This window comes from Aulonocara sp. 'chitande type north' Nkhata Bay, linkage group LG10, assembly GCF_057382095.1.
Source record: "Aulonocara sp. 'chitande type north' Nkhata Bay isolate Kocher_YH1m ecotype deep benthic linkage group LG10, A_spYH_male_GT1.1, whole genome shotgun sequence".
Lineage (NCBI taxonomy): Eukaryota > Metazoa > Chordata > Actinopteri > Cichliformes > Cichlidae > Aulonocara > Aulonocara sp. 'chitande type north' Nkhata Bay.
In genome coordinates, this window is record NC_141353.1 from 16,645,100 (window position 1) to 16,660,875 (window position 15,776).

The 15,776-nt window shown below is 39.6% G+C and overlaps 1 protein-coding gene across 3 annotated transcripts in view; it reads left to right on the plus strand.

Moving 5' to 3' along the window:
* The window catches only part of LOC147320559 (pecanex-like protein 3), a 32,404-nt gene that overhangs the window by 7,388 nt on the left and 9,240 nt on the right, over positions 1-15,776 (plus strand). For 2 of the 3 annotated variants that reach the window (XM_086308664.1, XM_086308663.1), the window contains exons 8-27: positions 4,228-4,357; positions 4,585-4,754; positions 5,074-5,131; positions 5,251-5,392; positions 5,515-5,672; positions 6,395-6,548; positions 7,116-7,148; positions 7,245-7,416; positions 7,632-7,742; positions 8,169-8,260; positions 9,227-9,336; positions 9,627-9,732; positions 9,816-9,908; positions 10,001-10,151; positions 11,116-11,260; positions 13,966-14,143; positions 14,323-14,431; positions 14,711-14,840; positions 14,947-15,005; positions 15,092-15,307. In XM_086308664.1, the coding sequence (XP_086164790.1) occupies positions 4,228-4,357; positions 4,585-4,754; positions 5,074-5,131; positions 5,251-5,392; positions 5,515-5,672; positions 6,395-6,548; positions 7,116-7,148; positions 7,245-7,416; positions 7,632-7,742; positions 8,169-8,260; positions 9,227-9,336; positions 9,627-9,732; positions 9,816-9,908; positions 10,001-10,151; positions 11,116-11,260; positions 13,966-14,143; positions 14,323-14,431; positions 14,711-14,840; positions 14,947-15,005; positions 15,092-15,307 (2,517 nt within the window). The remainder of the gene's footprint in view (positions 1-4,227; positions 4,358-4,584; positions 4,755-5,073; positions 5,132-5,250; positions 5,393-5,514; positions 5,673-6,394; positions 6,549-7,115; positions 7,149-7,244; positions 7,417-7,631; positions 7,743-8,168; positions 8,261-9,226; positions 9,337-9,626; positions 9,733-9,815; positions 9,909-10,000; positions 10,152-11,115; positions 11,261-13,965; positions 14,144-14,322; positions 14,432-14,710; positions 14,841-14,946; positions 15,006-15,091; positions 15,308-15,776) is intronic. The other variant, XM_086308665.1, reaches the window with a different exon arrangement.

Here is a 15,776-nt window from a genome sequence, read left to right on the forward strand (position 1 = left end):
TATAACAAAAGTTGTGTATACAGACTGTCTGAGGCACTTGCTGTGTGACATTACACAGCCTGGCTCACACTCTGATTGTGTGGAGCAGTGAACACCTCCTGTCATTATGTGTGACGCATGTTCCCAGTGCATTGAACACTGGAGTGGAGCTACAGAGGAAATCCACTCTATGGGGAGTGGAGACTCAATCCCACAATAGTCCACCACGTCTGAAGGTGTTCGTATATTTGTTTGCATCATACAAAAACACAATCTCCTCTTTTCTTTTCCCTAAAAAAATTGAGGGCAAAACATTAGGGGAGCTCACCCATGGCCAGGCGCACTGCTATAACAGTTTCCCTGAGCAGGTTGAGGGAGCAGTGGCTGTCTTTGATTTTGATTGTTCCATGATGGATCTAACTTGTCTTCTCCACAGCCCGGCGGTGGACACTGCCTTTGCACAGGGGCCTGGTGTCACAGGTGTCACAGAGCAGTTAGCTGAGACTGGCACCTGAAAGGCTGAATTTAAATGAGTTGGGTCTCCCCCTGAGGTTGATTGAGACCATTCAGAGTGCAAGAGCAGTTTCTGTATTCTGACTTTATGAGGGTGTGTATTTGAGAGATGTGCAGCTGCGAACAAAATTTCTTATCAGTGCTGTGTTAGAATTGTGTTAGACTTCCTTCAGGTTTTGCTAGATAAGGGAAGAGCATTTTCCTCTAAAGAGTTTGGCTGAAATGTCAGGCTGCCATGTTGGCTTTGGTAATGCACCAAAGAGATTTAACTACAGTTTTAGAGTTAGTCTTAGTCTTTTTACAGCTTGCTTTAGCATCAATGAAAAATAACAGTAACTGTAAGTTGCATGCTCTATCTACCTACACATCATGTCTGTAGTTTTCAACTGTAATAGGGAGGTTTTGCACCCTAATGCTGCCTTCATGCCTGACATTAGGGATTCTACCTATAGCTGCCCTGCACAGGAGCTGTTAGCTTTTCGCCCCCTGCCATTTGGGGAATGACAGCCAGAGGTGGCTGATCTTTTGCGTGGATCAAGGGGTTAACCCCGGTTCCTTGAAAACTGAATGAGGTATCTCACTCGCACTTTGCCCATGCAACTGGACAGTGTCAGTAAGGCATCAATAGATTAAAAAAAAAAAAAAAGGAAAAATGCTGACTGATATTTATTTATTTAGTCAAAATTATTTGACCTTTTGAATTTATTAAATTTAGTCATGAGTTAGTTGCTTTATGGTGTAGTAGTGGCACATAGAAGAACAGCACTAAGAATGCCTGGACCCCATGGTCTTGGTGATAAGAGCTTCTGTGGCTTGTCATGCCAGAGGGCACTTACCATAGTGAGATGCCGCATTTGAGCTTCAAAGAAATGAAGTTACCCTGGGCCCGTTTAAAAAAAACAAACAAACAAAAAAAACAAAACTATTAACAAAATCCTCACAAAACTAAGCTCGAAATTAAGCAGGCAAAACAAAGGTATAACTGTATCTTTACGGAATAAAGCATGAGATTGGGGTTTGAAAGAACACATTCAAATTTACAGATGTAACAGAATCTGCTTTGAAGTGTCTGTTTTGTGCACAGGAACAAGAATAAAGAAAACATTTAGAAAATAATATTTTATTCAAATTTATTTTTTAGGTTATTCTATTTAATCAGATTATTTTAACATTGTGTAACATAATACCCTATATGGACAAAAGTCCCTCTTAATCTTTAAATTCAGGCGTTTTCACTCCCATTGCCAGACTTGCATAAAATCAAGCCCATAGCCAAGGAGTCTGCCTTGAGAAACATTTTTTCAAGAATGGCTCATTCTAAAGAGCTCACTGAGTTCAAGCATGCCAGCCAGTTTGTGAAATTGCTTCCATCCTAGATATTCCACTATCAGTAAGTGGTATTATTGCAAATTGGAAGCATTTAGGAACCACAGAAATGAAGGCTCAAACTGTGTAAAGTTATAGAACTGGCTTACTGACTGCATATAGTGCGCAAAAGTCTTCAAAGCTCTTTTGAGTCAATAACTGCAGAGTTCCAGAGCCCCCAGCACAAAACCATCAGCACAAAAACTTTGCACCAGCATTTTTGTGGCATGGGCTTCCACAGCTGAGCAGCTTTTACCTATATACTGTATGTATTAATGTCAGGTGTTTCCACTGTGTGTTATACTAGGGATTTTCCTAATTTCTTAGTCGACTAAATGAGGAAAAAAAAAAAAAGACTAACTGACTAGTCTGAAACTTAGGAACACTCAGGTAATAAGTTCCATTTGAGAAACTTTTATTGGAAAATGTCAAAAATTAATAACATAGGTATTTGAAACCATTTATCACATTCTTCAGTAATGAATCATGCCGCTTAAATGTGCAGCACCTTGCAGCATGCATTATCAATATTACACATTATACTCCAGATAGACAACAAAGATGAAAAACACTTAAAATAAACCGATGTTAAAGATGATACAAAACCAAACACGTTCCACTAAAATATGACAAATTAACATCTAATAAATCACAACTTAAAAGTCCCAAGCATTATGAATGATGCACACTGTTCGAAATTCATGACATCCACTTCAATAAAAGTTAGAATCTAAAATAAAACAATAAATCATCCATCCATTTTTTTCTGCTTATCTAAAGTCAGTCAGACGTCCTTAGCCGTCCCCTTTCAATGTGAAGGAGTAGCTGCTCTTCTTTGAACCCCTTTCGAATAACTGAATTCCTTACCCTATAACTAAGGCAGAGCCCATCCACCTTATGGAGAAAGTTCCTTTCCACTGCTTGTAACAATGATCTCATTCTGATAGTGTTAACAGAAAGATCAGGCCTAGATTAACAGATTTAGTTTCCCAACAATGATGTGCCATTTGGTGGCAAATGGGTGCACAACATTTAGGACCCAATAATATACCGACATTTGGCATTGATTAAAAGTTTAATAATTAGATTAAACCACTAGTAAGTCTGGTACCAACTAGTGACAACAGCAACGATTAGTCAGTCGACTAGTCACACATATGCCTACTGTAGGAATAGTGAAAGGTAACTAAAGCACAGTGTTGGGGAAAGTTGGAAATATTAATTAAAATGTTGACTGCTGTGCTTAAACTTTATTATTTTAGTAGAACTCCTTATTATGCAAGTTTACCAGAAACATTCAGGCATCATCCAGCTTTTACCTGACCAATAAGTGTAATGGGTGCAGTACCTAAACATTTCTTTGTACCTGAGTCATGAGAATGTGAAGAAACTATGCAAAATATTTTCTACCATCTTTTGGTGCCATTTATGGTCGACGTGCAACTTATTTTTAGCAAAGACATAGTTGTTTAGGAGGTGTTCCCATCTGCACTAAAAGATGGTTTACAAAACTGTTAATCGAATAAATAACTTTGAATGAAAACCCAATAAAGTTTTATTAAACTGTCTGTTTAACAAATTATATGAATATTTTAAACACCCAAAAAGCGCTTGTTAGGCTAATTTGATAAAGAAGTTAAAACACAAGCTTCACTATAAACACTAACTGCTAACTTAATTTACCTCTGCAAATTGCCAATTTGGCTGAGGCTGCAGCTGTGCTCTTTCTCTAGCAGCAAAATCCAATGAATCCTCATCAGCAGCATAGGAGAGGAGAATGAGATGGCTGAAAGCATCTGATTTCTTTGTTATTCACTCACTGTCTTCATTTTAAATATTTTTTTGGTTTGACAGTTTGGAAAAGCATGAGTGAGATATGTGCTGCTGGTAAATAATACTGTTGTGCTCAATTACAATTCTGTTCAGATGTTTTTCTTTTTTATAAAATGGGAGTATTTAAAACAATGTTTAGCAATGAAAAATGACCGAAAAGACTACTAATACAAAAATAAGAAGCATCAGTAAGATGAGTATAAATTATTGTTTAAACCCTGATTACCACCTCACTGCTGAGACCTCAGTAACCGATCACCCCTAACACATTGAGGCAAAATCTTTTCATTAACCCATGTCCTTGCTGCTAACATTGAGTCATGCTTTGAAAAATTTCTAATAAATTAATTTTAATTAATAGTCTGGTGTGTGAAACCTAACTATCTCTTAAGCTTTATACTTATTTATTTAATAAATGAATAAATAACATAAGGACATTCTAAGTTCTGAATTAAGATAAAATGCAGTTATAGTTAAATCTTAGATATGTGCATTATATACACTGACAATGTGATGTAAATGATAAACTTTCCTCAGCCATGGCCACGGAGGAAGGGGGCAAACACGAATCAGTCAGCAGTGTAAAGAGGACCCAGGCCATACGCAGGAGACACAATGCTGGGAGCAACCCTACACCACCACCATCTACCATGGGATCTCCTCCCAGGTTTGTCATCTAAGCAAAGATGTCCCTATATTTCTGCCATGCCTTCCATATTAGTATGTTTACATTATAATGGACATAAGAATAACAGCCCAGATTAAAATTTTGTCTATATAAAGTCGTATTTTCATTAAATAATTCTAATTATAGCTCATGGAGGATGTGAGCTTTAGGAGGACTGAGTTTAGGATTAAGATTAACTGCTGTATTCATTTGTTTGCTTCCTGCAGTCTCCAGGACCTCCAGCGAGCTCGGACCTCCTCTCATTCACGCACCCGTACACTTCCCTCAGCCTTACAGTTTGCCTCTTCACTTCTACTACCCCGCAGTGGCATCCATGAGGCTTCAACATTTGACGACACATCAGAAGGGGCAGTGCACTATTTCTATGACGAGAGTGGTAAGTACCTTGTCTTGTCTAGACAGTCATTCTGTTTATCCTATTATTAAATGGGGAGATATGAGACTGAATTCATGAACAGTGGACTCTCCTTGAGTACCGATTCTTAGGACTTGCTACCTTGAAATGTTACCAGTCTGTTATTTGAGCTATTATTTTGAAGCATTATGTAAAGTAATTGTAATGTAATGGTCACTGGTATTTGAATCTACATAAAGAAAATCACTTGTCAGATTGCATTATTGTATACTCTGTCTGTGATTGCAGATTTTACACTGTTGAGGGTATTCATTTCTGCTGTGTCTCTGTTATATAACAGGAGTAAAGAGGTCCTACACATTTGGACCTGCTGGAGGCGGCTATGAGGACCCAGTTCAGTAAGTTATAAAGTTTTTATTGCCAAGTGTCTTTCTTTTCTACAGACTACGAGAGTTATTGTTGTCATTAAAACATTACTAACAGCTACATTCAAGGCTGTGAAATTTTACACTTGCAGAGAAAGGGAGAGGCAGTCCCAATCTTCAAGCTTCACATCCACTGAGGTCCCAGAAGGGGCACCAGTCCTGTCCATGCTACAGCCCAGACAAGGGGCTTTACAGGGGATGCAGGTGCGCAGGGTGCCTCTGGAGATGCCCGAGGTTAGCAGTGCTTCATTGATTATTCCAAATAGGACATCAGTCGGCACATCAAAGCTAACTATCACAGATGGTCCTTCTAGATCCTGTTTCCTAATTCACACAATCTCTGAATTCTTACCTAGTTTGATCTGGATCACGAGTCTCTACAAGAGTCCCAAGAAAACACTTTGATGATTGAGGAGAAAGCCAAACCTAAACAGTACTATCGCTTTTGGGTGCTGCCTGGAAAGTGGCTGAGAGTCCGATATGATCGACTGGCTCTGCTTGCCTTATTAGACAGGTAAGACAAAACATTGGAAAAGAGAATGGATTACATTTTATTTAGTTACTTTTCTCTGTGACAGCAAAGAAAAATGTACAAAATGTACTCTGTTGCCCCTCAAATAATTAATACATAACAACATTTGTTTTTGTTTTAGTTTTGACAAATTCTCAGTTCAAGTAAATATTTAACTTATAAAAGCAACTGAGTTCACTTTTAAACAGGTCCATGGTTTTGATTGAGAATTGATAGAGAAGATGGATTAACAAGTCCAACAAATTTGTTCACTCTGTATCATTTCTGAAGGCTGCTTTTCCTCTTACACTGAAGCAAAAGATTTTCATTCATAAGCGAAGTTCTTTTAAAGGATCAATTTAAAATATTTTCACTAAACAACAACTCAGAAAAATGTTATCCTGTGTTTTTCTTTCAAATACATAGAAGCTTGTGGCATGATATTATACAGGATGCATTGTAAACTGATTTAGATGAAACTTTAAGGTTTTACTATAATACTGATACTCGTTTTTTTTTTTTTTTTTTAATGGGTTGTTTCGTTTGTAATGGATGAACCTCCTCATTGTCACAGGACTTATGTCCAGTAGGATATTGACTTAACACTTAATACACATTTGGTTTAATTTTTTTCATGAAGCACATTTTATTTACAAGTCAAAGACAAAATTTAGATATAATTTTGAGGTTTCTCAAATATGTACTGCTGCACCTTACTTTCCCAGGAACCGCCGTGTGGGAGAGAACGTGTTTGCTGTGGTGCTGGCCAGCCTGGTGGCATTCCTGGGGTTCCTGCTGCTGCTCCAAGGCTTTTTCAGGGACATTTGGGTCTTCCAGTTCTGCCTGGTCATTGCTAGTTGCCAGTACTCCTTACTGAAGGTACCTCTTATTTATGTTGTTTCTCTTACCAAAAGTCTTCAGCAAGTAACTTAATAATCGTCACTGTATGACCAAAACTTGTGTTCTTACAATGTCATAACATATAAGTGCTCAGTCTAAACTAAACTCTGAACCCCCGTTTGGTCCTGTGAAAATCTCTAAACAGATCGCGCAGGTGGAGATTTGGCAAAATCATATCCTGTCGAATTTAATCTTACTTAGAGCTTAGAGATTTGATGTTCATTTAAAAGAAAAAAGGGGGAAAAACAAATGGTTGTCAGACTTAGCCTATGTAAGACCGTTATAAGACTTTCTCTTACAACGCATCCTCTGTCAAGAGTACAATAATTGTGCAATTTAAAACAAGTCCAGTAATATGATACTGGACTTGTTTTAAAGCAATCTTTTAACATCATTGTTGTAGGAAGACTAAGTGCTCAAAATCCAGTCCAAGGGTCACAACAATTTTCAGTTAACCTGGTTAGCTAGAGCCAAGCAATTGTCGTTCCTATTTTTAACATACACGTGAAAGACATGAAGCCTAAATTCCCTGCCTCTTTGTTTTAGAGTGTACAGCCAGATGCAGCCTCTCCCATGCATGTGAGTAGTAGATTTAGGAATCCACATTTTATAAAATACTTTTGACCTTAAAATTATGGTATAACGTTGTTTCTCTCCTTGTCTGTTATGTAAAAGGGGCATAACTGGATCATTGTGTACAGTCGGCCAGTCTACTTCTGCTTATGCTGTGTGATGATCTGGATCTTTGACTTATCTGGGCGCTCTGGAAGTCTGCAGCCCTTCTCTCTCTATGGCATCATCATCTTCTCTGCGCAATTCCTGCTCTGTGTCAGGGATGTGCTCATTGGTTAGTATTATTCATGGATTCTTTTACATCAGGTTGATGTTCAGATTGACAGTGCTAGCATTGCTACATGCAGGTCTATCTTTCTTATTGCAGTGTTAATTAAATAGCCCTTAATATATCCTGATTGTAACACTGCTTTATGCAGGAGGAGGATTAGTGGGTTTTTAAACTGTAACCCATTTTTAAACACAATTTCCCCTCTTTTCATCCAACAGTGTTTGCCCTGTGTTTCCCAGTCATTTTCCTGTTTGGGTTGCTACCTCAGGTCAACACTTTTGTGATGTGTCTGCTGGAGCAGATTGACATGCACATTTTTGGTGGAACTGGTAAGAATATTATTACACGAATGGGATAATCGAATACTTGGAAGTTGAAAGTGTTAGACCATTTTTAGGAGGACAGTTTAAAAACCATGTGGTTATTTGAACACATCCTTGTGTTTATTGGTACATTTGAACAAAGCAAAGTTTGTTTTGTTTTTTTAAAATGGTCACTACACACTATCACAGTAGGCAGTTAGATGTATGGTTATTGTTTCCGCCTTGGGAAGGCCTGGCTTCACTAAACAATGCAAATAAAAATTTTAAAAAAATGAGAGATTCTGCTTGTGCATTGCTCAGAGAAACTAGTAAAAACAAATACTTTGAGTATTTCTGCCCAAACAGAATAATGAGAGTTGTCTACCGTTTGTGTCGTTGTGTCTCACCCATACCAGCCTAATTGTGTCTGATCTCTCTGTATTCTTTCCTCAGCCACTACCAGCCCCCTTTCATCTCTGTACAGCCTCATACGCAGTGTGCTGGTGGCTGCCCTGCTGTATGGATTTTGCCTCGGTGCCATAAATGTAAGTTGAACCGACTGACTGTCCCAGTTCGCACCTGTTATTAATGTGCGTCATGGGTGATCTGATCACAGGTAGACTGCTTACTCTCCACATATGTCTCAAGTGATCATTTGTGATTGCGTGTCACTTCCCGGCTCGGCATCTATGCAGACATACAGTATTATGTGTGTGAGCCACCACTCTCTTCTGCAGCAATTTATTGAAAAATGAGGAAATACGGATCATATGCAGGGCAAAAACGGAGTTTGTACAATTCTTATGAGCTTGATAGTCAAAATTTAGTATGAACACCTTTATTTTTTAATATTATGACCTCCTAGGCAAGCATTGCTGTAATTGTTAGCGCTCAGCTGTAAAAGGCTGATGGGGTATTGTTGTCACCCCTCTGGGTGGGTGAGCAGGTGACGTGAATACAGTAACTAACTAGAGAGTGAGGCGATGTAAGGTTTTCAGTATGGTCGAATGATTCATTGGTCGGTGCTAAGCGGCTTAACAGAACATTCTTGTCCAAGGACTGGCCTGAATGAATGAAAAAGCAGCCAATGGCCAAAGAGAAAACTTTGAAAGCCTGGATACCTATTGCTCAAGATCACTTTAAAAATTACAGGTCTAACTCCTTCGAAGCAAAATATAAAGAAATAAGACTGTGTACTGTAAAACAATATTATTTCAGTGACAAGTGGGTTTGATTTTTAACTGGTAAAAGGTAGAAATGCACTTCCCCTGACCATTCAGCTGGAAATTAAAAGAAGAAATCAAAACAGTGCAAGCTGTGTTTCTATTCCTTGACATGTTCAGGCAAGCCAAGTCGCCAAAAGAGCTGTTAATGTGTGATTATGTTAGTGTCAGGTGTGAACTTACTGAACACGACATGGAAGAGTTTGAACGTGTTTTTCCTATTACAGTCGTCTATTTGACTCCCCCCCCCCCCCCCCCCCTTTTTTTTTTTTTTTCTTTTTCCATCAGGCACCGTGGGGGGACGCCCATGTTCCAGTACTGTTCTCCGCGTTTTGTGGGCTACTCCTGGCCTTATCCTACCACCTGAGCCGCCAAAGCAGCGATCCTACCATCCTTTGGTCAGTATTTCCTGTTTCATATCGGCAATGATGGTCTTGGGAGTCTTTATTGAATCTTCTTTTTAGATCCAGAATAGATTAACAGTTACTTAAAGAAGTCTATATAGCAAGATAGATAGCAATAGATAGCAAGTCTAAAGTTAGCTACAATCCAAGACATAAAAATGATGCTAATGGCCAAGAGACACTGCTGCTGTCTTGATCATCTGTGAAGACTTTGATGATAGATTGTATCTTTCTGTGGTATTTCTTGTAACTCTTTCTTTTATGCTTTTTACCCGTAACATCAGGTCACTGGTCCGGTCTAAATTATTCCCAGAACTGGAGAACCGAAACCCAGAAGAACCCCCTGTGGAAATCAAGGACCCTCTTCCTGATAAGCTACGCAACTCTGTGGTAACTACTGTTGCTCACCAGCCTGCAGTTTAATTTTTATGTAATGATTTAATTAGCTTTAAAATCAATCTGTCTATTTATAGAAAGAGATTCTTCATTCGGACCTCGTCATCTGTCCCCTCATGGCTGTGATTACCTTTGCCATCAGTGCCAGCACAGTTTTCATCGCTCTTCAAGTTAGTTGGAGCAGTATGCATGACCTTACTCTCGCATCATTTTTGTATATAGACTTAATTAAAATGTTTCTCTTTTTGCTCTTGCTCCGCAGCCTGCTCTTAGCGTTGTCTTATACATCCTGGCTGGAGTTGTTGGCTTCATTACACACTATCTCCTGCCTCAGCTCCGCAAACAGCTGCCATGGTTCTGCCTGGCTCACCCTTTGCTCCGCTCCAAAGAGTATAGTCAATTTGAGGTCCGAGGTGGGTGTCTGATTGCATCTTTTATCTTCATTCACATGCACAGAAAAATAACAACATCTAGAAATACATGTATAGTATAACAGGCTTTGGAAACTGAAATGTTATAAGTTGTTCTAATTACAAAAAGTAAGATCTCCAGCTGAAAGTGCTCTTGAGAAAACACTCCCGGCAAACTTCATAGGCTGCTTCACCAGACAATACATAACTATTTTTAAACAACAGTCAGCTGCATATTTTGAATATGATTTGAATATCATTGATTAATTAAGTAATATATATTAAGTAATATATACACTCAACACTAAAAATAAATCAGTTATTTTATCTCAAGATTTTTGTGTTAGAAGTTGTTTAAAATGATCAAATTACTGTCATGTCTTCTTGAGTTTATCTTTAAATATTTTACAGACAATTTTTGCAATGTTTTTAATAGTGCTAGTCAGCCACAACTTTAAAAGCATCTGCTTAATATTGAATAGATTCTCCTTGTGCTACTAGAATAGCTCTGATTCATCAGAACATGGACATTGGAGCCTTGGGGTGTCTGGCACTGAGATGGTGACAGTGATAGTTCCTGTGGGCCAGTTTAGGCTTGATTTTTGAAATTTAGTGGGCAGGCCTGGTCTCTTTATTGAATTCTTCAGGCAATTTCTAAGCATTTTTGCAGTGTGGTAGAGCATACAAGCCTGCTGGAGGAGGATGAGTGTTTCTGGGAGTATCGTTACAACCCAGAAACATCCACATGAATCCCAAGTGAGTAACACTGATCTCACAATCCTGCAGTGATGATCAGATCAGTTTTATTCATGTCATCTGTCAGTGGTTTTATTGTTGTGGCTAATTAGTGTATTGAACCTCTTTTAAAACTTCACTTTTCTTTTTCTTCACAGCTGTGGTGGGATATCTGCAGTTTGTGAATTACTCCACATTTGTAACATTTTTTTTTTCTTTCTGTTTGACCCAGATGCTGCTCAGTTGATGTGGTTTGAGAAGCTGTACGCATGGCTTCAGTGTGTGGAGAAATATTTTATCTACCCAGCTGTAGTGCTGAACTCCCTGACCACCGAAGCTCGAACAGTGGGCCAGAATCACAAAGAGCTGGACATCTAGTAAGCATTTCCTCGTCCTGGTTCTGTTAATATTTTAAATGTTATACTGTTATACTTTTCTTTATCTCTGCTCCCTGTGAACATGTGCTGTCTGCTGGATGTGTTGAACTCTCCCATGTGTGCCTTATGTCCCATCTCCCTCTGCTGTCTTCTTTTTCCCATCATCCCCAACCGGTGGTGGCAGCTGCCCCTCCCTGAGCCTGATTTTTTTTTTTCTTCTGGTCTTTTGATAGTTGGTGTTTTCTCTAATATTGTACCCCCTTTCCCTACAGTATAAAGTTTCTTGTGGGGACAGTTGTTGTGATTTGGCACTATATACATCCATTCAAATTGAATTGAACTCTTGAAACGGGTGATTTTAAAAATGTGAACATCAAGAGAAATTTGTCAGGTTTTATTTCATTAAACAGTGTAGTAGTATATTGTATGTTACCTGTGATTTTCTTTTCTTTGAAGAAGTAGTAGTTTGTTTTCGTCATTTTCAAAAAATGAGTGTGAGAACCACAGTGAAGATTTTTACAGCAGTCTTTGCAGTCGTGTAAAAAACTGTGATGATTCAGTAGCTTTTAAAGCTTCAGTTCATTCAGTTTTGTGCACTTTTCTTTGTGCACAGCTCCATTAAGGTCCCACCACAGCATTTCAGTTAGGTTAATGTCTGGACTTTTTTGGGGCCATTGCAGCATCTTAATTTTTTTAATTTTCACACATTTTGTGTAGATTTGCTGCTGTGAGTGGAATTATTGTTCTGTTGCACCAACTCACTTTTGGCTAAGGACACACTGGCTGATGCTCACTTAATGAACTTTTTATTAGCAGCAACTTGCTGCTACTTACACTCTTACAGTGGGGCAAAAAAGTATTTAGTCAGCCACCGATTGTGCAAGTTCCCCCACCTAAAATGATGACAGAGGTCAGTAATTTGCACCAGAGGTACACTTCAACTGTGAGAGACAGAATGTGAAAAAAAAATCCATGAATTCACATGGTAGGATTTGTAAAGAATTTATTCGTAAATTAGGGTGGAAAATAAGTATTTGGTCACCTCAAACAAGGAAAATCTCTGGCTCTCACAGACCTGTAACGTCCTCTGTAAGAAGCTTTTCTGTCCCCCACTCGTTACCTGTATGAATGGCACCTGTTTGAACTCATCATCTGTATAAAAGACACCTGTCCACAGCCTCAAACAGTCAGACTCCAAACTCCGCCATGGCCAAGACCAAAGAGCTTTCGAAGGACACCAGGAAAAGTATTGTAGACCTGCACCAGACTGGGAAGAGTGAATCTACAATAGGCAAGCAGCTTGGTGTGAAAAAATCAACTGTGGGAGCAATCATCAGAAAATGGAAGACATACAAGACCACTGATAATCTCCCTCGATCTGGGGCTCCACGCAAGATCTCATCCCGTGGGGTCAAAATGATCATGAGAACGGTGAGCAAAGATCCCAGAACCACACGGGGGGACCTGGTGAATGACCTGCAGAGAGCTGGGACCAAAGTAACAAAGGTCACCATCAGTAACACACTACAACGGCAGGGAATCAAATCCCGCAGTGCCAGACGTGTTCCGCTGCTGAAGCCAGTGCATGTCCAGGCCCGTCTGAAGTTTGCCAGAGAGCACATGGATGATACAGCAGAGGATTGGGAGAATGTCATGTGGTCAGATGAAACCAAAGTAGAACTTTTTGGTATAAACTCAACTCGTCGTGTTTGGAGGAAGAAGAATACTGAGTTGCATCCCAAGAACACCATACCTACTGTGAAGCATGGGGGTGGAAACATCATGCTACGGGGCTGTTTTTCTGCCAAGGGGACAGGACGACTGATCCGTGTTAAGGACAGAATGAATGGGGCCATGTATCGTGAGATTTTGAGCCAAAACCTCCTTCCATCAGTGAGAACTTTGAAGATGAAACGAGGCTGGGTCTTCCAACATGACAATGATCCAAAACACACCGCCCGGGCAACAAAGGAGTGGCTCCGTAAGAAGCATTTGAAAGTCCTGGAGTGGCCTAGCCAGTCTCCAGACCTCAACCCCATAGAAAATCTGTGGCGGGAGTTGAAAGTCCGTGTTGCTCGGCGACAGCCCCAAAACATCACTGCTCTCGAGAAGATCTGCATGGAGGAATGGGCCAAAATACCAGCTACTGTGTGTGCAAACCTGGTAAAGACCCATAGTAAACGTTTGACCTCTGTTATTGCCAACAAAGGTTATGTTACAAAGTATTGAGTTGTATTTTTGTTATTGACCAAATACTTATTTTCCACCCTGATTTACCAATAAATTCTTTACAAATCCTACCATGTGGATTCATGGATTTTTTTTTTCACATTCTGTCTCTCACAGTTGAAGTGTACCTCTGGCGCAAATTACTGACCTCTGTCATCATTTTAGGTGGGGGAACTTGCACAATCGGTGGCTGACTAAATACTTTTTTGCCCCACTGTAATTCTCTAGGAATTAAAGGTGGATTTAGTTTTTCTGTATAAAGTGTTGCGAAAACCTTTCTTTTCACATCACTGTAAAATTATGCACACTTCTCTGCAAACTCTAAAGAAAGGGGTTAAACTGTAGCACATACACGCAATCACTAGCACCTGTTGTTGAATAATCATTTCATTTCTTACTCTGTTGTTGTAACCATATGTTAGCATATGTTGATTTTTTTCTTCTCCCCCCCCCCCTCTCTTCCTCGAACCCTCCAGTAGCCGAGCTTTCTTTATCTCGGTAGCTGGAATGAAGCTGCTGCGTTCGTCCTTCTGTACCCCATCGCAGCAGTACGTCACACTGTGCTTCACCACACTCTTCTTCCACTACGACTATCCACACTTCTCAGAGACCTTCTTAATCGATTACTACTTCATGTCCATTCTCTTCAGCAAGGTTAGAAAAATTTCATATTTGTAGCATTCTTTCGTCACAAATGATTTTGTTCTACTTTAGAAACAGCTTCCTGCACACAAATAGTCTTAATCGTCTTATTTCTGTAGCAAATATGAATACTATTTAAACATGCGCATGTGTGTGAGAGTTGATAATGATGAATGTTTGAATGTTTTCAGATGTGGGACCTGCTGTACAAGCTGCGTTTCGTGCTGACCTACATTGCCCCCTGGCAGATCACTTGGGGCTCAGCCTTTCATGCCTTTGCTCAGCCCTTTGCTGTGCCCCGTATCCTTATTCAGCTTGATTTTGTGATAGTAGGAATACACCAGTGCCAAATTTAAGGTTGATAGAGTATAAGATGGCAAATTGTAGCTTTAAGATGTGACAAAGGTATTTTATGTTGCAAGATTATTGAATTGTTTTGCATTACTGCACAGAGGTTATTGTTATTTTGTGCTGTATTCTTTATTTTGATAGTCTTAAGTGTCAGTGAAGTTATTCAGTGGAGATTTTTGTTTTGCTTTGGGGGTTTTGGTGACATGTCCTTAACTCTTGCTATTTCAGACTCTGCTGTTCTTTTTGTCCAAGCTGTCTTTTCTGCCATCTTCTCCACACCTCTCAATCCTGTCCTTGGCAGTGCTGTATTTGTCACCTCATACACCAGGCCCGTTAAATTCTGGGAGCGCGACTACAAGTATGTGTTTGGTTAAATAACCTTTGCAAGTGTGAAACTGTATATCTTACACTCTTAATATAAATTAAATCTATTTGGTTTTAATCCTAATTTGTCCTGTTTACAGCACCAAGAGGGTCGATCATTCCAATACTAGACTTGCCACCCAGTTAGACCGCAACCCAGGTATGCCACAGTGTTCCCTCCTGTCGATGCTTACCGATTTTTGTTCTGAAATGAAGGTGACAGTCTGTTTTGTTTTTATCATTAAGGTGCTGATGACAACAATTTGAACTCTATTTTCTACGAGCACCTGACCCGCTCTCTGCAGCACAGCCTCTGTGGAGACTTACTGCTCGGCCGCTGGGGGAACTACAGCACGGGCGACTGCTTCATCCTCGCGTCAGACTACCTCAACGCTCTGGTCCACATCATCGAAATCGGCAACGGCCTTGTGACCTTCCAGCTGAGGGGTCTAGAGTTCAGAGGTCAGCAGCATGCGATGTTTAGAGCTCATAAAATAGTAATGTAGTTTTTAGTTGTTTACCATCTTGTTGTGACGTGGACATCAGTCAAATGTTGTGAAAAAGTACTTATTATGGGGATGTGGTGCTGTAGCTTAATCAGTAGTTAAAAAGAGGTTTCTGATGGCACTAGTTTCCCTGGAATATAAAGCTTTAGGTGGCAGCAGACGTAGAAGTTTCTCGATTTAACTTGTCATAAAGTAAATGTTAAATAAATGTAAATGTCGTCACATTATTTCATGCCGATAGAAAAATTACACGATTGACGATGAAATTCGTACCCTGTGCAATTATGTCTGCCATTAAGTATGAAATCTCCGTGGAAAATGAAGGCTTGATTGCAGAGGAATGAGGGGGAGAGATTGAAAAGTCGTCTAAAGCCACTTCACCTTCATATTTTGAAGATTACTTTGTGTTTAAGTTCTTACAGCAT